Raw genomic sequence first — 25597 nt, forward strand, 5'->3', positions numbered from 1 at the left:
CCAAGTCTATAGAGTTTTCCTGTGAGTGTTAATTAAAAAAAAAAAAATGTCAACTTGAGAGATGGCTCAGAGGTTAAGAACATTGGCTGTTCTTCTAAAGGGCCAAGGTTCAAAACCCCAAACCCCCATGGCAGTTTACAACTGTCTGTAGTCCTAGTTCTAGGGGATCTGACACCCTCACACAGACATACACAGAGAATGTATACTAATAAAATAAATTTTTTTTAAAAATGTGTTTGAAGTGTTTACAGACATGATTTTAATAACAGAAGAAAATGCATAGTATTGTTTTTGTAGGTAGACAATCAATGACCCTATAATAATCAAAATAGATTTTTTTCTGCTTAATCTAATCTTAAAACTATAGATAAAGCAGATATTCGTAACTATAGAGTGCAACCAAAACTGCAGAGTTCATATCAAATTCTATCCTCGAGCTGCATATGGTGACTCTCATCTGTAAGCTCCACAGAGATGATACAGCTAGAGGACAAAGTCTCAGCCTCCCTATACATAGCCCATCTCAGAAAGGCAAACCCAGCCAAACCCAGCCAAACCCAGCCAAACGCGCGCGCGCGCGCACACACACACACGCGCGCACACACACACACACACACACACACACACACACACACACACACACACACACGGGGTGGGGGAAGCTGTCATTGATGTGAGAATAGGTTTAGAGAAAGAAAGGATAAAGAAAACAGACACAGCTTCTAAACATTTCATACAAAAATTTTATGTAGTTTGTTACTAGCTACCAGCATCAGACTAAATGTAGACACAATGGAGCAAAAATAATATTATTAAAGAAAGACTAGCTTTTTGCTAGTTTCATAACTGTCTTTAAATTGCAGACTTAATGTATGTATCTTTTTTTCTTTCTCCCCAAATTTGACAATTTAATCTTATTATCTATTCAAGTAGTATTTCCAACCTAAAGATTTGCAGTAAAATAATATATTTTATATTATTTTATAATAATAAAAATGGTTTAAGTTTTTTGCTTAACCTAATAGTAAAGCTATATAGCTCTATCATAGAGTTGATAATTATAGAATACACCAAAACTGCATTATATTTCCACAAAAATGTTTGTCTGTTTGCACATTACTATTCTTGCCAAAAATAATACCTCAACATTATCACAGTGCACCAGGTAATCCCCACTCTCCAGTGATAAAAGGTGGACGATCAATACAGTCAGGCCGCTAGACTGAGGACACAAATAGTGAGTGAGCGATGAGTCTGTGACTCCTCAGTCTGTGGAGCCAGTGCCAGTTCTGGTGCGTTCCTATGCCACATGCTCCTCTGCTATCTACCCTGAGGGTTACATGCAGGGTCCTCTCTATCAGTATGTACAAGTGGCACTGTTTCATTAATGAAGTCTTTCCATTCCAATGTTATTTTCTCCTGAAAATGCTTTAATGTTTTATGCATTTAATTTTTGTCAGGCTCTTCATGCATAACAACAACAACAAAAAAAAAAAAAAGTAAAGAAAGTTACTATTTAACCAGCAAACAAAATTTACTGTAATTATTCAATAACCTGCCTTCTAGCATATTGGTCTATCTAAAAATTAACCTTCAAAGTTATCAAAGAATTACATTGATATGTGTTTATCAGAAAAACCCTTTCACATAAACCCAGACTCTTTGAGCTTTTGATCAAACCATATTAGCCTTAACAGAAAAATATCTCAAAATTAATCATCACTGATATTTAGTTTACTTTTCAGACTATGTTGGTGCACACCTTTAATCCCAGCATCTGGGAGGCAGAGTGAATGTGAGTTTGAGGGCAGCCTGACTTGCAGGGTGAGTTCCAGGATGGCCAAGGTTACATAAAGAAACTATATCTCCAAAAAATAATAATAATTAGTTTGCTTTTAATTCTATGTATATGAATGTGTTGGGGTTGGGAGCAGGTGCACACGTTAGTTAAGATGCCTACAGAGCCCAGAAGAGGTTCTCTGACCCCTGGAGCTGGTTTGTGTATAAGCTGATGTGAGGCACAAAACTCAGGTCCTCTACAAGGTCCTCTATAAGAGCAGTATGTGTTCTTAACTGATAAACCATCTCAGCAATCCCTAAATAATACTTTAAAAGTCAGGGTCAGAGCCATGAAATGCCTCGGTGGGTAAAAGTACTTACTAGAGAAGCTTGAGGACCGGAGTTCAATGCCCAGAATAGACATAAAGTGAAAGGATAGCACCTACTCCACAAGGTGTCCTCTGATTTAAACAAATGTGCTCCCTACAACATAATGTATCCATGCAAATGCACTTGCATGTGCATGCACACATAATGATAGTGTTAATAATAACTGAAAAAAGTTCAGGCTTTTGAGTAATATATTAACTCAATGTACATACAAACACAGTATTTCATTTGACATTTTCTTCTACTGACATCACATAGGAGAGAGATGTCCTTATAGAAATGGAACTAAAGTCATATGGCTAAGACATAAAAGTTTCTGCGTACATAGAGATGGGGTGCATTAAAGGACAACTATCTTTCAATATTTGAGTGAAACAAAGGAAAAACAGTTTAAAATAAATCATTAGAAATGTTATCTTTTACAGCATGCACCCTATTCTCCCCTGGAGCTCCTGATCATAAAAAGCTATTAACATCCACAGAAGAGAAAATGCCATTCAAACAGAAAACAGGAGGGAGCAGTACAGCAGTCCAGGGTTCCTGGGAATGGACACTGAGAAGTCCCTTTCCCTCTGTTATTAAGAGTCTGTGATGAGACAAAGACCAAAGACTAGCGTGTACGAATGGAACCTGAACATTGCTATACCCAATAATTCAGTTCCTGTTTTAAATTTTATTTTTTGAGAACATACTGATATCAGAAACCACTGTATATACCATGCAAAAAGATGGATGTTATCTTCAGTTCTTCCATGCCACAAATGATGAGTAAAAGGGAAGCATGAAACTCAATAATGAAAGTCAAATTCACAAAGAAGACAGAAAACCATATTTCAAGGTACAAAATATTCTGTATACCTATTTATCCTTCTTTGACATCTCAGAAATTTTGGGCCTCATCCCCCTCAAAAAAGGAGGGAGGGAGGGAGGGAGGGAGGGAGGGAGGGAAAAAGCAAGTGCCATGAACTATGAATTTTGTCAACAGTCAGGGCAAGTCTTTTTTCATTCTCTGGCCCTATATAGCAATTTATAGATTTAGAAATATACCTTGTTCTCAGCTCACGGTGGGAGCACAAACCATCTGAGTGTATATCAAGCAATCCTGACAGTTTGCTGCACCTTGGAATATGGACACATTGAAGAACCTTGGTCCTGTGGTCCTGAGAGGGGTGCAGATTTACTGGATTTTTCTTTCTTAAAGAACAGGAGGTGTCTTCATAAAATTTTCATACCTCTCTGGAACATCCTCTTATTGAGCCAGGTTCTCCCTCCTCCCACACCCAAAAAGGTGACGACTGTAATACTGAAGTGACAGGAGATGCCCCTCCAGTGCTATGTGACAGCTAGGAATTCTGCTCTGCACCGTGTGCATGCCTTGTGTCCAAAGAGGCCATGGGACATTTTGGAACAGGAGTGACAGATGGCTGTGGGCCACTAAGTGGATTCTGGGAATCAAATTCATTCTCTGCAAGAGCAGCACTCGTTCTAACTGTTGAGCCATCTCTCCAGTCTCCAACAGAAACCGCCAAGTCTTAAGAGGAAGCACTACAGCCAAACTGAATCAGGAAGATTGAACTCACTTAAATAATTATCTTCTAACATGAAATTTTCATCCTGAAACATTTTTAAAATGCTTTTAAAAATTCTGAAACTTATGAAACCCACCAGTGACCTTTATAAATAAGCCAGAAGCAAAGCATATCATCAGAATCATGGGTTTTTGGGTTTTTGTTTGTTTTTTTTTTTTTTTTGCCTCCCTCATAAATTTTATTCCATTGCATCCTATATTCATGATGGTTTTCCTTTCAACTTTTACTTGTGAAAAAGAACAAGAGAAAGAGAGAGAACGTAACAAGAGTCCTTGATTTACACTAAGCACTGAACCCTCTTTACTAGCTGACCACCATCTAGCACCCATGCATAACTTCAGTCATGATTTCTATGCAAATAATGTGACTATTCAGAGCTAACTCCAAATAGCAAAGACAATCGTACACCCTGTGTGTATCTTAACCTCCTTAATACAAATCAGTATCTAGTGACTCATCAATGCAAATATAGTTAATATTATCATTTATTTATAACTCCAAAAATGTGTTATGCTTTAAATCTTACTGTATTTCTTTTTTAAAAATGTATCAGTTGTGTCTGTCTGTATGTATACATGCCTGAAGAGGGCATCATATCCCTTTATAGATGGTTGTGAGCCACCATATGTTTGGTTTCTGGGAACTGAACTCAGGAGCTCTGGAAGAACAGCCAGTGCTCTTAACTGCTGAGCTATCCAGCCAGCCCCCACTATATAATTTCTTTTCTATAATTTTTAATTACTTTTGTTGAAAGTTTCATACATGAGTACAAGGCATACCAATTACTCTCACACCTACCTTCTCTTATCTGCCTCCCACATGGGAGTAACTTTTGTCTATAAATATTTCACATATGACTTTTTGTTTCATGTGTGACTCTCTGAGTTTAACCAGGGCCATCTGTGTGGTTGAAGTAGTGAGCCTGCAATGTTCGCTACTGGGTACATGACTGAAAACAAGGACTTCTCCTCTCTTAGAACCTGTCAATGGTCTGGTAGCAAGAGTTCCACCACAGCCAGCGGCCAGTCCCATGCAGGCCCTGTACCAATAAGCTGTGAGTTCATCACTGCAATGAATGTGCCCACTAGAAGACCAGCATCCTGTAAACCCACATTCCTATTTTTCCATCAAAAGTTTCTCCACCTTTTTCTGTCTTTATGAACTAAAGTTTAGCCACAGGCCTTAAAGTTAATATTTCCAAAATTTTAGTGGGATATAAAAGTCTTTTAAATGTATTATCACAGAACTAACTTCAGTGACAGCCTCAATAGAGACATAATGGCACGTGTTAAAAACAAAGCCAAAACCTTATGCTAGAAGAATAAAACTGACATTGTAGAAATATACTGAATTATATAAAATAAAAACATTATCTCAAAGTCAACAATTAGGACAAAACAGTGTGTTCAGACTTAGAAGGAACATGATTTTTACAGTAGATTTGAGTGGCTCCTAAGAAATGGGAGAACAAGAAAGGGGTAATCAAGTAGCAAGTAATCTGATTTGCCAGGAAGAAAATAAATTACAAATCCAAATTCTATTATCCAACTTAGAGCTTCAAATAAATCTAAAAATCTAGAAAATTGTACTTCTCATCAGAAATGAGCTAAATGTCTCGTCATTTTTCAGATAAGGAAACTTAAGTCAAACTAGTGAATGCTGAACCAATTAGACAAAGCAGCACGGCTTCAGGACAATGCATCTTCTGTTATTGCCGCGCACTCTTTCAGCCAACCATTAAAGCTACCAGTTAAAAACTACTTCTGTGTTTCCTACGCAGAAATATACTTCACGATACCGAGAACAATCTTATAGAGTCTTAGGCATGCTATTGCATTGAACATTACATCCAAAGTACTCAAAATACATACATTCTCTACCTTAAAGCACAAAATGCATGCATGTAAATGATTTTACCACTGAAAATACCACCAAGACACCAGTCACACCCTCTGCTTTAGGAAATAACCATTCTAGTTTTATTATTTTGCTGAGATAGAGGAGGGCAATTTTCATGCTTCTGTTTGGAAGGGATGTCATGGGGCACCTCCTATAGAACACAACTGAAACAAGAACTTTAGTGTTTCAGGTCTCTGTTTGCTTGATGTTTTTGAAGATTAATACCAGCTTCTACAGCAGGATGGACAGTCTGGCTGTATCTCGGTCAACTCTGCCAGCCCAGAACTGCTCTAATCAAGCAGAAACAGTATAAAATGTGCGCTACATTTCAACACTACCCAAAAAGCTCAAAAGAAAGTGAAAAAAAGCATGGAACACATCATATACAGAGACAGTAGGCTTGTTATGTAAGAAGAACAAGCCACATTCTTCTAGACAGGTGTGGTAGCGCACATTTGTAATTCTAGGACCAAGGAGACAGAAACAGGAATCACTGCCAATTCCAGGGAACAGACGACTACTCGTTATTAAAAAGACAAAAAGAAGAACTGGAGATGGCTCCACAGTTAAGAGTGCTTGCTACTCTTTCAGAAGTCCCAAATTTGGTTGCAAGCACTCACAAGGCAGCTCACAATTGTCTCTAACTTAGCTCCAGGGTATCTGACACTTTATTCTGGCTTCTTCGGGAACTACTCACATATGTGGTATCTATACACGCATTGATCCAAATTTACACATGAAGTAAATATAAATCGTTTTTAAGTTTTTTAAAGAAAATGCTTTTATATACATCTGATGAATTTCCAGAAAATAATGCTGAATGAAAAGGAATAATCTCAAAAGACTATACACTGTATAATTTCAATTATAAAACATTCTGGTGATGACAAAATTCTAGAAATGGAGAACATGGGATCTCTCTGTATTCCTACAATTACAAATGAAACATCAATTATCCCAAAATAAGAATTTTAAGCACAATCAGGGAGTACATCTACAACCAAGAGGGTTAAAACATAACCATACAATATAACCTTAGGTAACCACCCTCAAATATGTGCCCCATGATTGACTGATTGATATGGGTACTATTAGCTGGCATACAGACTGTAACTCTAAAACACTTATCCAAAAGCATATTTCAGTGGCAAATCAGTATTATATAGTCTCCAGCAGAAGAGCAATAGGAACAAACACAGTGCTTAACAGGCACAAAGCAAGTGTCAGTGAAAACAGGGATCAAAGTAACATTATCAGTGTCTTCTAAAAAGCTCACCCGATGCTTTGCCTTAATTTTCTTCCTATATTCTTCTTTGTCAAATTTGTCCTCTTCCTGAAGCCTTTCTTTGGCTTTGTCTAGGTTGATGCCACCAGTGTCATCTTCTTCCTCCACATCATTTGTAGCACATTTCTGAATCTGTGGCCACTGCTGAACCAACTAAAGACAGAAAAGGCAAAGGGTGAGATGAAGGGAATGTCTTCAGAAACAGTTTGCTTTTGTGGACTCATTTCAAATAGGGCATATACCCACATTCTACCTTACAATGAGTTATGTCTTAAACATTCCATAAACTTCACAGTTAAAGTAAGATGTCATAGAGAAGACCCTCACAGCCAAGCTAATACTGCCATTATACTGTGAAAGCATAATTAAAGACTACTTCACAAAATATTTAATCAAGGTGATTACATAATAAAAACACTTCCCAAACTGTTGTTAATATTCTGTTCTCCATGCAACTAATTCAAAGTCATCTGTAGAGCAGGACCCTGGGTGACAATGGATCTCCTTTGAGGTACACTCAGGCACCTTGTACATGCTTGAACTAAGCTCACCAAAATATGCTGTTTTACATTACCTGTCCTGTTTCACTAATCTAATATCCTTACAGTTATCTAGCTATCCTGCGTACTCATTCATCTTCAAAGCCCATAACAGTATGCAATAATTAAACAGATCAATGAGTCACATACCAGTTAGAATTACACAGAATAAAGTAACTACAGAGGAGAAAGTTGGCTTGGGTTTCATGGACTGCTCCTCATTCCACAGGATAATTTATGGATGGGAACAAAGTGACAAGCAGATGAATCCAACACGAGAGCTGGCTGAGTGTGCTGGCTATTTCACCAGTTTAGTGTGTCATTCTAAATTAATTTATTATTCTCTCGGACACCTGTGTCCCTTGCAGATAAAAGAGGCAGCTCGATAATTTGTTGTCTCACACTGTAAAAGTACAAGCTCTGACCAATTTAGACAAAAATAGTTCCCAGGCTTTAACTTAATAACTGGTCTCGGAAGGATTTAAAATCTGTATCTCTGACTTAAAGTATGCTAACTAATCTTCTTGCCAACAGAAATCTTCAAATAAACATCTCACGGGTACTCAGACATCTCGCTACGCTGGCCATTCTATGTGGTGAGGCACACACGATCTTATTTCTTGACATAGACAATGGTGGTGGAAAGAATTGCACTGACAAATTAAGTCAGTGATCACTGAGCTCCACAGCTACAAGAGGGATCTGTGCTGATGAGTGTGCTACAGCAATTCCTCCAACTTCCCATCCGACTTGATCCACAGAGGGAAGTCAGTACAGTATACCCTTCTGTTGGTTAAACAAAAGCAGCCCATCGTTTAGAGTTTCAGAAGTTTCAGTGTTATGCCCAGCCGCAAACAGATCCTCTTAGCAACAAGCACACATGTCAACATTATACAGTTAAGAGACTGATAATTATTCTGGAGCTAATTACTACCATCCGTGCATCTGAACGGTAGCACACTAAGCTCATTAGGTACTCATTTCACAGGGCACTAGACAGGGCACTAGACAGAACTCACTCTCCGCTAGCTCACTTCTTGGGTGCTCACTCTCTATAGTAGTTTCATAATGATTCTTTTTTTTTTTTTTTTCATTTATTTTGGCTTCATCCTCCACTTGTATCAACTTTGAAATACCTTCTATTTTGATATTTTTCAGCTTCTTCCTATTCCCCCAAATAACACCAAGTTCTTTAACTTCAAAATGAAAAAGAAGCATACCCCTCTGGATACAGCAAATATCAACAACACAGCCAGGATGGTGAAATGCATGGTATGACTTTTTTAAATCAATATGGAAAACTCATATTTTACTGGAGTAACAGATTACTCATCCAAAACATTATTGAGAGGGTTTAATACACGTTAGGTACTATGCACCATGCTAGGAATCCAATAGTTAACAAAATACTTTCTTTGTAGAGAAATGCCAAAGAAAGTTATAATCATTAAATAAGAATCTAAGCTTATATAACAATTTCTGTAAAAATAAATGAACAAGGAGGATGAAAGTAATGAGATTATAATGGTACTGTGTGATATATCAGGATAGTTAGGGAACTTGGAGGTTAGTGAGAATGAGGTCACAAGATAAAAATTCTAAAGGCCTTGTTCTACCCAAAGTTTTCATTCTTTGGCTAATTTATTTGATCTCCTGGCTTTTCTTGGTCATTTGAAAACAACTCAGTAATTCTTAAAATAATGATTCTTCTGAGAAATAAGATAGAAGTATATATTTACAATCAGGTTCAGATAAAGGCAAAAATCAAAGGGAAACACCTAAATCTGAAATTACCTCAAGGGAGAGAATCCCGCCCCATGAGCCTGCTGAGCAATGCACATGCAAACACAGCATCTCTAACTGAGGAAGTGCAAATCAGGAGCTTCCGGTCATGTTTTTTTTTTTTTTTTTTTTTTTTTATTAACTTGAGTATTTCTTATATACATTTCGAGTGTTATTCCCTTTCCCGGTTTCCGGGCAAACATCCCCCTCCCCCCTCCCCTTCCTTATGGGTGTTCCCCTCCCAACCCTCCCACCATTGCCGCCCTCCCCCCATAGACTAGTTCACTGGGGGTTCAGTCTTAGCAGGACCCAGGGCTTCCCCTTCCACTGGTGCTCTTGCTAGTATATTCATTGCTTCCGGTCATGTTAAAGATGCCCCGTAAGTAGCTGTGTTAGTATTCTTGTGCTTGTTCCCAGGAAACATGCTGATGAATATTGATGAGAAAATCTTTCCTATAAAGAATGGAACTTAATGGCATTTCACTGCAGGTATCACCAAGAAGGACTAGAGTTGATTGCATAAGAGATCCTCGTCCACAGCCACATTGCTGAGGAAAGGCTTACAGGAACAGGGACAGGAAGCAGGCAGTGTGCTCTGGGGACATTTCTTTTTAAATAAGGAATGGCCAGTCAGCATGAAGGCCAAGCTCCATAATCCCTGAGATGTAGCTCAGAAATAATATATTTACAGAATCTTACCTCTCCTTCATCCGTAAATGTTATTTTCTTGTTCACTTTAAAATTTCTCTTCATTACTTTTTTTGCTTCTGCAACTTTGGTTAATTTTTTCTTGACACTGGATTTAGAAGGTTCCTTTTTCTGTGCAAAGAAAAAGAATAATTAGAAAAACGGTTGCAATATAAAACAAATTTCCAAAAATGACTATACTTTCTATTCTCACTGGTAATTACAAGTTCCTAAAACACTGTCCAGAAGAAACTGAGCTATGTGGCATTTTAACTAACAGCTACCACAAGGCTAAAGGGGCTTTAAATGTGAGTGTGACGGTCATTAGGCAAAACCTTTCATTTTGTTCCATTGCTAAATTATACTACTTAAAATGCTGCTGCACCAGAGACAATGAGAGAAAGCAATAAACAGTCATAAGGCAAATCTGTTTCCCAGGTAAAACAAACATATTATTTCATTACCAAGTGCAAACTTAAATTGTAATGTAAATTGAAAATGTAAACACAGAGCAAAATGACTAAAATGGTGTTTGCAACTCAATATCATTCTGTCAGCTATAGAAATTTGCTATATACATGTTGGAAAATATCCTATGACCAAAGAGTCCCAAGACAAGATGAATAACAGTACTTAACAGAGTACATTCACTGGAACAAAACCAATGCTCTGAGACCACCATCATAGATAGCATAACCTTAAGCTACTGCTTACTTATCCTAAATGAACAACTGAGTAAGGGAGTGAGGAAAGAAACAGGAAAGATCATGGCATGGCCTCTACAACGAGTACCAGGGAATAACTCGTGGTTTTGAAATGTTGTATAATTCCCCACTAGCAATTGGTGGTGCTTAACTATAAAACAATATAGCGTCCATTACAGGAATAAACAAAATGTGAAGTAGGTTTCAGTATAGGCCTGAAGAGATTGCTCAGCAGTTAAGGATAAGTATTACTCCTCTAGGGAACCAGAGTTCAGTTCTCACACCCATGTTAGAAAGTTCACAATTGCCTCTAACTTCAGCTCTGACTCTAAGGGTACCAGCACATACTTGTACATACCCAGACACAGATACACATGTTTACAGTTTAAAATAATAAAAATAATTTAAAGAGCTCTTTGGCATAGTAATCAAGAATATTTGAGGTAAATTCTGCAATTACAAACTGTGTGAAGATTAGCTATCATCGCTACATGGAGGATACTAATAGCACCTAGTACCACCTAACACACTGTGGGATAGACTAAACAATAAATACACTAAAACACACTGCATGATAAGCTCATGTCAAGTGGATACAGCTAATTTCACAGCATACTAGACTGTGGGCTTCCTAGCTTTTAATGCTGTGTTACAGTGAATCGCTCAACAAAGGCAAAAAAGAGGAAATAAACAAGAATCATCAGAAGTTTTGGGAAGATGCACAACTAATACATTATGATAACAAAAAAAATCATGTTAAGTAGACACTGTCAATGTTGAATAGATTAAAACAAACATACCAAATTAAAAACAGCCAACTTATTAAGACAGTTTATATGTTATTAGAATATTTTTAGGTAATTGTTCATGTTTGTTATTATCTTGGATAGTTTTATGTCAATGTTATACAAGCTACAATCATTTGAGAAGAGGGTCTTTGAATTGAAAAAAACATCTCTATAAAACTGGCCTACAGAAGAGTCTGTGGTACGTTTTGTTGATTCCTAACTGATATGTGAGGGTCAAGCTCACTGTGGGTAACACCACCACTGGGCTGGTGGTCCTGAGTGCTCCAAGAACACAAGATGAGCAAGCCATGAGTCAGCAGTGTTCCTTCCATGGCCTCTGCATCAATTCCAGCTTCTAGGTTCCTGCCTTGTGTTCCTGCCCTGACTTCCCTGGACTATAGGATATAAGACGAAATAAACCCTTCCTCCCCATATTGCTTTTGGATGTGGTGTTTATCACAGCAAGAGAAACTCTTAACTAAGATAGTTATGTAAATTAGATAATGCATACAACAGTTATGATTTAATTACAAGTAAGCTGTGTTGACAGTGATGTTTTTGTTATATATATATTCTAACAATATTTTTTATAGTTCTTATTCTGATTTATGCAATCTATAGTACTTAATTAAAGTACTTTTCTGGCAAAAAGCCAGTTTACATTTAGTAAGCTACAAGCATATTTAATCCATGTAAAGTTTATGAGAAGATCTCTTATCAGAGAGATATTAACATTAATATACTATAATTTATCTCACAAGACTTCTATGAAAAAATTTTTTCAAATTATTTTTTCCTTGGGACAAACAACTAATCTTCAGCCCTACCATGGCTCTGTGGATGTTTCCAGCTGGTGGCATGAAGACTTACTTGCTGTGCCTATTTCTCTAGACCTCCTCTCTGTGACTGTCTCTAAGACATATGTGTATCTCTCTCTGTAAATATTATCGTCCTCATTTCCTTACCTTACTTCAGAGAGCAATCAGATGGGAAAAAATAAAGAAAGAGAAAAAAAAGGAAAGAAAACCTAAATTGGAAGGGAATGGAGTGATAAAGCAATTCACTTATCTAAGGTGCAAAACGTAAAAACACTAAAAGCATGGGGAAAAACTAAGTCCCTCCTTCCTTCAACCCATTCAGAATTTCCATGCAACTTTCCTCACAAAGCCCTGTCAGAGACCTCTTCTATCACTAGAGTTTGCAACTTCATTATTAAAATTCTAGTAGATCTTTAGAGTTTTATAGTGAAACAAATTTTTTTTGTTTCTTTTTGTTTTTAAAAACAGGGTTTCTCTGTGTAACAGCTCTAGAACTCACTTTGTAGACCAGGCTAACCTTGAACTCAAAGAGATCTACCTACCTCTGCTTCCCCAGTACTGGGAATCAAAGGTGTACACCAACAACACCCAGCTTGGTGACATAAACTCTTAAAGATCTGAATTGGCTGATTTTCTGCCATCAAACATTCCGTAATGATAGAAGGAATTATAAGATTAGCTGATATACTCACTGTAGTATAAATGTATAGCCATAAATTAATAAGCTGAAATTATTAGGAAATGGTATGAGCAAACTTTTCAGGGTGACGGTACTTTCTACTTCTTGGATAAATGTTTGAGCTACACAAAGACATATCTGAGTAAATGTATCAAATGTTCTTAATTCTAATTTGTCACTTCCTTGTATGATGTGAAAATTTATACATCTAAAGGTAATGTCAACAAATACTGAACTCCAACTAACACCATGCAATCTGAAAAATACAAGAAAATATAATGACATTGGCAATGTACTCAGAAATGTGTTCAGTAAAAGGTAACATGGTAAGGAAAACATTGCAAATGGTTAATTATAAAATTTGGTAGAAGATATATTTGCATCCAATAATACAGTTGTTGCAACTCCTCTGACTATTTAAAAATATTCTTAATAAAATACAAGAGTCCAGTGCCTGTGAACAGAAAGAAAATGTCAAAGCATACATTCCAAATGCCAAGAGCTAACCAACTGGAATAAAAGTCAGTAAGAGAAACAGTATAGTCCAGTGACATTGGTTTAGCTCACGAATCCAGTGACCTTATGGGGAAAAAAAAATGGAGGTATTTGTGGTTTTTTCCACTGAATGGTCTCTTAGTATCTAAAAGGGATAATTCTTGCTCCAGCTTGCTACCCTCAAAAAAGGGTTCCCTTTATTTCTTTAAAAAACATGTTAAGAAAGTCACTGAAAAAAAGCAACAGCTTCAAAATGGCTAAGTGGCTTATATTACCTTGAATAGCTACTGACTTGCCTCTAACAGCCTCACTCACTCCAAAATGTACAACTGACTATACAAGACATCTGTGTCAGTTACCTTTGTGGATATATCAAACAAGTGAGATAATCAACTTACATAGAGAAAAGGTATGTCTGGGCTTACAGTTATTAAAAAAAAAAAAAGTTTTCAGTCCATGATGTTGGCCCCAATGCTTTGGACAAGACAAACACTATAAGGGTAAGACTACTTTTCAAGATACAAATTATAGTTCTATCAGAGAATATAGGCAGGGTCCAGTAGTGCAATGCTGGTGGTCTCTCAGGCCTCTAGGAACCTGTTCTTACAGATAATATTCAGCAATTACTAAACACTAACTATTGTATCACAAGCACAGCAAGTGCTGAGATAAATAAGCAAGATGAGTAACTTCCTTTTACAAAAAAGAAAAAAAAAGAGAGAGAGGAAAATACTAAGATGTGTATTACTTCACTAAAGTTACAAACGCCTATTAAGCCCACTGTTGGCATTTTTAAGTGTGTGCGTGTGTGTGTGCGTGTGTGTGTGTGTGTGTGTGAGAGAGAGAGAGAGAGAGAGAGAGAGAGAGAGAGAGAGAGAGAGAGAGAGGGAGGGAGGGAGGGAGGATCTCTGTATATCTGCACATGTACATACATATGTAGGATGAGTTGATCAGCAAGTCCGCATATGGAAGTCAGAGGTTGATGACTTTCCACCTTACTTTTATGAGACAGAATCTCTCATTGAACTTGGAGAGTTCTCTTTGGTCTAAAAGCATAGTCAGAGAGCCCTAGGATCTGCCTATTCTCCCTTCCATCCTGCACTAAACTTACAGGTAGACCTGCCTATCTATACATGGCTTTTATGTGGATTCTGGGAATCCAAAATCAAGACTTTGTGGTTGTAGAGCAAGCACTTTACCCACTGCTATCTCCAGTCCCAGTGTTCGTCTTTTTATTACTAACTTTAGTAGGCATCCTCGTTTGCTTTCTTTTGATGTGATAAAACAACAACAAACAAACACACAAAGAAAAACCACGTTGGGGGAAACCAAGACAGGAACTCAAGGCAGAATCCCAGAGCAAGAACTGAAGTAGAGACTACAGAGAAGTGCGACTTCCTGACTTGCTCACTCAGACTGCTTTTGTGGACAACCTAGGACCACCTGACCAGGAGCGGCATTACCTAACTTAATACATTTTCAAGTATGTATTTCTATGTTTTAATAAAAGCAACTTCTGATATATTATGAGTAGTTTCTATTTTCAATTTTTTCCCTGTAATTTTCAGACAGATTTGAACATCAAACTTTCACTCAAATCCCTTCAACGTATCTTCTGTGTCCTCATTAATTTCATGTTAGAGTTAATATAAATTTCCTGATTTAAAAAACCTTCTTTTATAGAGGTTTAGCCTAATAATTCCTTAAACCTTTCACTGCTTCTAATTAGTCGAGATAAAATCCTAATTCCTGTTCTTCAGAACGAATTCTATTTTCATTTCATGTCCTATTTTTAATACTTATGTGTGTCATGATCAACTAAATTTATCATACTTTCTCATACTATTAAATAGTCCTGTTTACCTTTTTATTCTGAAACATAGAATGCAAATTTACATAGCTCTGTAATTAAAATCACTCATTACTAGAATATTTTCTTTGAATTCGCTTAAATTGGTGCCAGGACCAATTTAGCCTGACTGTAGCCATCTCGAATCATGACCAGCCTGTCATGACCATCATACTAAAAATAGTGGTATTTAGAGCTTTGTGACTAGATCCAAGTACTATGAGTGCCAAGTAAATAACTCACATCTCTGTTATTAGCTTGATATAGTCAAGCTATGTCCCAGTTTGGATAGTCACTGTTCTCCTGAACATTAGATAGATATCCACCATATGCCACCATTCAAGAATCATTTCTATCTCTCTGTTCCTCCCTGTTCCAGAGACAATCGCATCTTTTCAAGGAGTGCCAGTCTCGTACCATAGATACCATAGTGAAGGTCAGTGTGAACGGATTTGGCCGTATTGGGTGCCTGGTTACTAGGGCTGTCTTCTGCTCTGCAGTTGGCAAAGTGGAGACTGTTGCCATCAATGACCCCTTCATTGACCTCAACTACATGGTCTAAATGTTCCAGCATGACTCTATGGCAAATTCAATGGCACAGTCAAGGCTGAGAATGGGACGCTTGTCACCGACAGGAAGCCTATCAACATCTTCCAGGAGTGAGATCCCACTAACACCAAATGGGGTGATGCTGGTGCTGACTATGTCATGGAGTCTACTGGCATCTTTACTGCCATGGAGAAGGCTGGGGCCCACTTGAAGGGTGGTCCAAAAGGGTCATCATCTCCACCCCTTCTGCCGATGCTCCCATGTTTGTAATGGGTGTGAACCATGAGAAATATGACAACTCATTCAAGATTGTCAGCAATGCATCCTGTATCATCAACTGATTAGCTGCCCTGAACAAAGTCATCCGTGACAACTTTGGCATCGTGGAAGGACTCATGACCACAGTCCACACCATCACTGCCACTCAGAAGACTGTGGATGGCCCCTCTGGAAAGCTGTGGAGTGATGGCCATGGGGCTGCCCATAATATCATCCCTGCATCCACTGGTGTTGCCGAGGCTAGGGGCAAGGTCATCCCAGAGTTGAACAGGAAGCTCACTGCCATAGCCTTCCGCATTCCTACACCCAATATATCAGTTCTGGTTCTGACATGGCACCTAGAGAAAACTGCCAAGTATGATGACATTAAGGAGGTGTGTAGCAGGCATCCGAGGGCCCCACTAAAGGGTATCTTGGGCTACGCTAAGGATTAGGTTGTCTCCTGCGACTTCCAACAGCAACTCCCACTCTTTGATGCTGCAGCTGGCATTACTCCCAATGGCGATTTTGTGAAGCTCATTTCCTGGTATGACAATGAATATGGCTACAGCAATAGGGTAGTGGATCTCATGGCCTACATGGCCTCCAAGGAGTAAGAAACCCTAGACCACCCACCCTAGCAAGGATACTTGAGATCAAGAGAGAGGCCCTCAGTTGCTGAGGAGTCCCTGTCCCAACTCAGCCACCATCATTGAGCAACTCCCTCATAATTTTCATCCCAGACCCCCATAAAACAGGAGGAGCCTAGGAAACCCTACTCTTGAATACCATCAATAAAGTTCGCTGTACCCACTCCAAAAAAAAAAAAAAAGTAATTTCTATTTCTAAGCCTCCAATTGATTGTCCTCTATGCAATCCTGACTTAGTTCTTTCTCATAGCACTTTGCAGCTGCCAAGTGTGGTGACATTAAGGAGCTGTGAAGCAGGCAACCAAGGGCCCACTAAAGGGCATCCTGGGCTACACTGAGGACCAGGTTGTCTCCTGATTTTTAGGTTATTTAGTATTCTGTCTTTCTGTTAAAATGCATGTATCTGTTCCCCAACTATATTCCTAAGGAAAAATAAACATTAAAGTGATAAAAAAAATTAGAATGCGTTGCTTGTAAATAAAATTATGAAACCAGTGATACTTTGTTTTACGAAACCAATTTTTAAGCCTGCCACCTTTAATAAGCTTTTTCATATTAGACGGCAGGCAGCTAGAAGCAACTTAGAGAAAAAGAACCTGATACATTTTTTTGCTTCATAGACAATATTGATCTTAATTCTAACTTATGCCCAAATTGGCTATATTATGTTTCTGTTCCTTCCTACAACTTTTAAAATCATCCTAGAACTGACAAAAGCACACCAGACACCAAAGTTGTGCAATCAAACTTTGAAGTTTATGTTTCTTTCTTGAGTCCACTATTTACTGATACAAAGTAAATTCCAGAAATATTGCTTAAAGGAAGATTTAGTCTGTATCACAAACACTGATGCCTATCACCCTCCTCAGAGACAAGCATATAATTTCTATGTGTATTTGAACCAATTCAATAGAGAATTCACCAACAGAGAAAACATGCTGTCCTGGACATATATTCCTAGACATATATTCCTATTTTTCTTTTCTTTTTTTTTAAAGATTTACTTATTTATTTTATGTACATGAGTACACTGTAGCTGTCTTCAGACACACCAGAAGAGGGCATCAGATCCCATTACAGATGGTTGTGAGTCACCATGTGGTTGCTGGGGATTGAACTCAGGACCTCTGGAAGAGCAGTTAGAGCTCATGAGAGCATTAGATCAGTGGGAAACTATTCTTATTGCAAAATGGGAGTGGGGGGGGGATTTTTTGCCATTTCTAAACAAAACAGGCAAATGACATTGACTAAAATCCCAAACTAAATGAATTTTTCAAAATCCACTCCTGCCCTTTAAAGATCTACACTAGTACCAAAAACAGAGACAGGTCTAATTTTCTTCTGTCGCTCAAGAAAGGACACCAGTAATTAAAGACAGAAGTGAAAAAGTTGTAAGGGATGGGAAACTTGACTAGTTTCCAGCACAATAAAAGCCAAGAGACAACATGTCAGAACAAAATAAACAGGGGAAGGACAGCTCTGTAGAGCTGAGATAATTACAGTGATAAAAGGAGACAGTTGGAAATCAAAATCACAAGAAGGACCAAGGGGAAGAGAAGAGAAACTGTGAAAAAAATTCCTTTCATTGTTATGATATGTTGTAAAGCCACTGTACCACCCTACACATACTATGTAATACACCCCAACCCAAGAGACTCACAAACTATCTACATGTTCAAGAAAACCAATTAAGCTGAGAGTGGAAAACTGAAAATGTCATAAGCAGATACTAACAGGATGCAAAAATTACCATCCAGCTACCAAACACCTTCTCTATTATATAAGTAATATTTGAAACATAATACTAAAAGTCCAAAAATAAAATACTAGAACATAATGAATCTACTGATCCTTACTGTTAACAGCTTATTCCAAGTAATTCAATTATTCAATCTGTCAATTAGTCATTTGACAGATTTGGCTGAATCGTTAATAAATAAAAATATTAAATAACAATATTCCTAAGGAGAAACTTATCTGAAAGTAATTTTGAAGATATTCAACTTTAGTCAAACAAGATAAACTGATAGAAATTCTATTAAAATGAAATTAACTCTCTACTGATATACTGAGATACCTTAAACTACACTATGACACTCATAATTTGGTTTGTTAATACAAAATCTATGACATCTCTCCCCAACAAGGTTTTCTCTTTTCATTCTAGCATTCAAGACTTCAAGAGTCAATACTGATCCATATTTAAAAATGACATAAAACTGTGTGACCTGCATTTTACACATCCTACCAGTCACTTCTGTTCTCTCTACATTGTGCTTATCTTGGCTTTTTTTGCTTTTCAAAACAAGATTTCTCTGTATAACCCTAGCTGTCCTGAAACTCACTCTGTAGACCAGGTTGGCCTCAAACTCAGAGATCCACCTCTGTCTGCCTCCCAAGTGCTGGGATTAAAGGCTCAGCTGTCCTGGCACATTCTAGTAGAAATTGTTAAAGTAAAAATTTAAAGCAATTTCAAATCCTTTAGAAATGAGGAGGAATAAAATATGAATCAAAACAAAAACTCAACATATTCAACAGACCTTTTCTACTATACCTTTCCATTACTGTAACAATGTATAAAATTATCTTTTAAAAAATTAGTTTTGTCGTGCCTTAGTTTTGAGAGGTTTCAGTCCATAAGCAACTGTCTTTATTTTGAGCTATCATATGTAAGGCTCAAATCTTAAAAACTTGAAAGAGGGAGTTTAGCTAGAGGTTCAGATTCTTAAAAAGAAACTAGTTTTTCTTCACACATACAAGCTTAGACTGGTTACAGGAGAACGTAGTAAACCATATCAGGCACACAAGAAGATCCTGGATTACCGAGACCTTAAAACACGTGCTAAAGAGCTGGGTTTGGCCCAGAATATGACACAAAATACAAGTTGGGAACAAGACTCCACGTATTGTCTTAAGGGGTTGGCTAACAAGTTTTTCAGCAGCTAGCATGCTACATAGAAAACTAATTATAAATTATATTGTTGGCCTATATACAAGATAAGAGGATTTTAACTGAGGCAGAAAGAAGATAGTTAAGTTTTAGATATATTCTGAAGGACGAGTGAATTACACTCCAAAAAGTACGGACTTTTAGTAAAAGTAGGATTCAACGTCTATGTTCCTGCTCTCACTGAATTAGTGGTGTTAAATATACAAGAGATAGTAAATTGATAGTAAAGTTTTAGGAAGCTAGAAGGGTTTGGGACAACATTTAGATGATCACGTAGTTTGTAAAGACTATTGAGTTTGGCTATAGAGCATCTGCAATGGAGAATAAGGCAGAAGGCAAAGCCTTGGTGTGCTTCATCAATTACACATGGGAAATAGATGTGAATTGAGGAATACGAGCAAAAAGAAGCCACTAGCAAAAGCACGAACAAAACCAAAACCCTGGAATAAAAACTAATCAAAAACCAATGGTCCCCTTAAAAAATGCTGCTGAGGTACTGATTACCACAGTCCTACTGGACCACCAACTAGACTAGACTACTAAAACAGGAACACACACACAAAACATGCACCTCAAAAAAATGTGGTTAAGAACTAAAACCTTTAAGTATAGTAGTTAACTCTTCCAAAAAGAATTTCTTCCTTGTCCCTACCATAATGGAAGATTCAGAACTGAGTCTCATTGTTATTGGGGCTCAGCTGTATCAAGAGCTACATTTTAATTTTTCCAACTCTAGGTTGAATAAAATCACCAATTTAAAACTTCATGAAATCATTGTGTTTATCTTAGGGGAGTAAAGGGGAAAGAAAAGAGGATTTCAAAGGCATTATAATAAAACCTGCCTTAGTAAAACACCTACTTCTACTGGTGTAACAGTATCATTAGGTATTAAATTATGGAATTAAAGAGGTTTATTTATCAGCATAGAAGTTTTTCCTAATCTGTTTAAGTTTTCAGAAAGTTAATATAACAGTATCATATGCAGTCTGTAATTTAAATGCATTGGGGAGGAGTGTGGGAATGTTTGTATATATACAGAAAGAAGACCAGAAGTACTAATCATAAGGTAGTTCAAATATATGATAGGATCATGGTGTATTTTTAATTGCTTTGCAACTCCTTCCTTTATATTTTGAATTTTAGCAAATAAATAAATAACAAAAATTACTAATCACAATATAAGGGTTTTTATGAAAAGTGTTTTTATGACAAAAAGTTTTTTAAAAACTTATTTATGAAAAAAGTTTTTTCTTTTTAAATAAGAGTTTTATGAGCCATGCTAGGATAACTCTAATATCAACTTGCCTTTCCTGTTTGCCCTCCTCCTCATCAGTACAGGTGAGTGAACAACCTTTACTTATGCTCTGAGATATGGTATTATTCACCTGTTTGTCCCTTGTGGTTTATAATTCGTATGATTGTTGGCCCAAAGGTGTTAGAAGTAAATGAGCAAGGCTGTGCACACTAAGTGAGCACTGCTTGGTCACCTTCCTCTCTATAACAGAGTCGCTGTTTATTAGATATTTCCCTCCATGATCACTAAACTAACATATCTCAAGACACTATTCTTCTTTTGATCTTGTTGGAAGAGTCATTTCAAATTTTGAGATGACCAATATTAAAGAATTTAAATTTAAGATTTTATGAATTAGAAAATTTGATGTTATATTACTACTTATCAAAAACATATTACACTTTTATTGTGTTCACTGTCCTATGGTAATTTCCAATGCACTAAAAAGATACAGATCATTGTGTGACAGTATGGTGATATGTCCGAAATTGCTAGAGATTAGACTGAATTCTCTATACCTTGAGGATATATAATGGTAACAACTGATTTGGGCTATAAACAAAGTTCAACAATTCACAAATCTCATTAATTATAAAATGACAAACTGACATGTTTATACTAACACACACACACACACACACACACACACACACACGTACCTAACCCCTAGACTAATCTGCATCTGAAGTCTTTCCATTAAAAGTAAAATTAAAAATTAGAGAAAGGAGCTAGGGAGGTGCCTTAGTTGATAAAATACTTGGCATGAAGTATGAGGAGCCAATGTCAGATTCACAGACCCCACCTAAAATTCCAACACAGTAACATGCAACACTAGTCCCAGTGCACCTATAGCGAGACAGAAGAGTCTCTAGAGGCCAGCAGGCTAGCTAGGCTGACATACACAGCGCTAGAAACCTTTCAAACGAAGTGGACGATGACAACACTTCAGGTTGTCCTCTAACTTTTACACATACACCCACTCACACATATGTGCATATGTATTTACATACTATACACACAAAACACTTAGTTATTAAAGTTTTTAATCAAAAAAGGGTTAGAGATCTAGTCTTATCTGTGGTGGTGATTACTTAAAGTGCACAAAGTCTTAGGTTCAATCTCTAGTACCCATCTCCAAGAAGTCTAAAAAACCAAAGGTGCAGATGAGGCTGTGTTTCATTTATGATATAAAGAAAAGACCACCATTTCATATTCTTTGTCTAGCCTATCTGAGTAGCCAGGCAAATGTAAACTTAGAGGACTAGGGGTGGGGGAGTGCATACCTGCAGGCTTCTTAGCCAGACAGTCAATCAGAAAATGATGGAACTCAGGTTCAGTCAGAGATCCTGTCTCAAAAATACAGTGGAGGCCTGCTAGATAATGTGCATGTGCACACACACAGTGTATATTTGTATGCACACACACATGCATGAATATGTACATGCACACGCGCGCACACGCGCGCACACACACACACACACACACACACACACACACTTCTAGAAAACATTACTGATTAACGATATAACCTAGAGTCATCTGAACTAACTTAACTGATATAAAAGCCCACTATGAATAATGCTGTCCCTGGAGAGATGGTCCCAAGTTATACAAGAAAGACAGCTCAACCTGAGTCTATGAGTTAGCCGAAGAGTGTGTCCCAGAGTGCTTCATTCCTCCATGATTCCCACTCTGGCTTCTCTCTATGTTAGACTATGAGCTACAAGTTAAAGCTAAATAAATTTCATCTTCCCCCAAGTTTCTTTAGCTCAAGTGATGTAATTACAGCAACAAATCAGGAAAAAACACAACACATACAACACACACACACACACACACACACACACACTCAAAAATAATTTTGATATTACACATGAATGAGTAGAAAGTAGCCCTTAAGATTATACAAATGTACAATAATACAATCTAATTGTACAACACAAGTGAGATTTAGAGAATCAGTATGTGTATGGGTATGTTAAAAGGATACAGTTTGCTAAAATTTAAATATAACTAATGAAAAAATAAAATTCTGACTTGCTTCGTTTTCTTAAATGATGAGAAATATGCAATCATGAATATATTCAATATCACAAAAAAAAAAACCCACAAGAGTTTTAGTGGTTGACTGTTTACAAAAGCATGTATTATGCATTTTAAGCCAATCGTATGAATTACTTTTAAAACCTGTTCATAAACAATAAATGGTTATATTTTATGACTACTTTGTTAAAATTTCAGATATTACCATTTTATCTTTTGAAATATGCTACAATGCACTCAATCAATAAATTTTTGAAGAGTATAAACAGAGTAATATCTAAAACTACCAATATATCCCTGTGCTGATTATTATAATATATTTATACTTATAAATCAATGTAGGCAATGAGATGACCCATTATTTCCCCCCAAAAAAACTATGAAACACTAATATTCTCCTTCAAGTGCAACTTTCTGAGGCATGCAACTATTTTAAAAAGGAACATTCAAAAAAACAACAGTGAATAACATAGCTTATTTGTTAAATGTGAGTAATATTAATTACAGTAGAGTTTGCTAGTATGCTATGGCAAAAATTAAACTTACTTCAATGGCACAGTACCAGTATATAATGATTTAACAAACTCTGGAAAATAACTAGATATGTCTTAAAGTCTTAGTTATTGATTTTCTTGCCCATTCCACAAATAGTGTCTAGTATATTAGGCAAAGTCTACAGGCAACAACCACAGGAAAATTAATGAGCAGGCTGGTTATGCACCATTAATATAAACTAAACAGTCACTTCCTTAAAGGAACAATAGGAAGACAGTAACATACATGTCCCTAAGAGCCCCAGGATAAAGCAATCATCTCTACAGTGAGAGACACTGCCAACAAACATGAAGATCCTTCCGTATAAGAGCAAGTCAGTAGTACACTAACACAGAGAGAGCCTAGTTATATTTAATTTAGAGACTAGCATTAAACATGTAGAAATCAAATAAACAGAAATATTCCATGGAAGAAAACTCACTGACTTCACAATCAATTCTAAAGAAATAAAAACTAATGTTATTGTGAAATTAAAATTTTTAAAACTATTAGGAACAAATAAACACAGAAAACGATCTTCTTCCAAAATTATGCTCTACATGAAACATCTATTTAAGCTAGAAATGTGATATTTCTATACTGCTTGCTACATTTTAGCAAAAGCAAATATAATATAATTAATAGTTTCATGAAAATGTTAATGAATACAATCTGGGTAGAGGGTGGAACTGGCATCCACAGTGTACATCTTGTAAAAGGACAAGTTCAGTGCTAGGAGGCCTTCTCATTAGCGTATGTGACATACAACCAAAATAGGAACTATGTTACTACATACTGTACAGCTTGACCCTGACATGAAAACAATTCATAAGCAATGAAACACAGCATTTTAATCACTAAATGCTTATTTGTATTCTGTCTATGGCAGAAAGGCCGAAAGGTGATACCCCAATGATCCTGCCTCTATATTAACACACTTGTGTAAAATCCTTACATTCCACGTGGGCAGGGCTCAGAACTTTATTCTCTTCATGCAATACGCCAATGATTATAAGATTATCACTTAATAACTAAAGTGATGTGTATCACTTCTGTGGTTCTATTATGTAACAATACAACTCTACTTGACTAGCATCTGGGAGCTATTAAATCCCCTACAGACTTAATAAAATCAACAGCCATCCTGGAGTAACCCATCTTTAGCAGCTAAAGGTAGTTACCTTGCAACAACAAAAAGTTTATTACACATCTGGCAGTTAAAATAACAGAAAGTTACTTTGTACAATTCTAGAGTGAGAAAAATAGACCACAATCTCCATGTCTCAACTTTTAAATGCTAAGCACACAACCAAAAATATAAGTAAGAGACCAAAGTAACAAGTAATTCAATTCCTTGTGAAGACTCTCAGTGTAATTTCAGACAGAAACTTCCTTGCTATATCCTCAATCGCATTCAGCCCAAAGCACACTGCCAGCAGTCAACAGCCAGTAAAACATGCAGTTATATAGATGCCAAACAGCACCCTTTCCCCTCCCAAAAATCTGCCCTCTATGCCAATCAAATCCCAAAACGAAAGGGCAAACTGGTTAGTGCTTGATTGTAACTTTGTCAAAAGATCATGAATAGAAGACTCAGTTAAACCATGCTCAAACATTTGGTTCATGGAAAATATGAAACCATAATTATGCTGTTTATTGGGGGTTTGTTTTAATTATTCCACTTTCAATTATTCCATTTATTTATTGTAATTATTCCATTCATTTATATTTAATGTGTGTTAGCGACAGAGAGACACTGAGAGTGAGAGACAGACAGACAGACAGATACAGAGACTAAGACTGAGACTGATACTAAGACCAGGAGCCCATGTGGATATGTACCACCTACCATGATGCATATGTAGAGACCAGAGAACAACCTATGGGAGCCAGTTTCCTCCTTCCACCCTGTGGGTTGCAAGGACATAAGTCATTACTTGCTATGAGCAGCAAACGCCTTTACATGCCGAGGCATCTACGTGTATCATTTAGTGGTGCTGTTTGTGATAGTTTTTTATACAATATGAAACTAATAT

The 25597-nt window shown here is 37.0% G+C and overlaps 1 protein-coding gene across 2 annotated transcripts in view; it reads right to left on the bottom strand.

Annotated features, from left to right (window-relative positions):
* Ddx10 (DEAD-box helicase 10) overlaps positions 1-25597 on the bottom strand; it is a 154706-nt gene that overhangs the window by 41456 nt on the left and 87653 nt on the right. Inside the window, exons 14-15 of one of the 2 annotated variants that reach the window (NM_001106820.1) lie at positions 9963-10082; positions 6934-7095 (exon numbers count right to left, since the gene is read on the bottom strand). In NM_001106820.1, the coding sequence (NP_001100290.1) occupies positions 6934-7095; positions 9963-10082 (282 nt within the window). Of the gene's footprint in view, positions 1-6933; positions 9364-9618; positions 10083-25597 lie in introns of those variants that run through there. The other variant, XR_015626419.1, reaches the window with a different exon arrangement.

Source organism: Rattus norvegicus, chromosome 8 (assembly GCF_021556685.1).
Source record: "Rattus norvegicus strain SHRSP/BbbUtx chromosome 8, alternate assembly SHRSP_T2T, whole genome shotgun sequence".
In the NCBI taxonomy this organism is placed as follows: domain Eukaryota; kingdom Metazoa; phylum Chordata; class Mammalia; order Rodentia; family Muridae; genus Rattus; species Rattus norvegicus.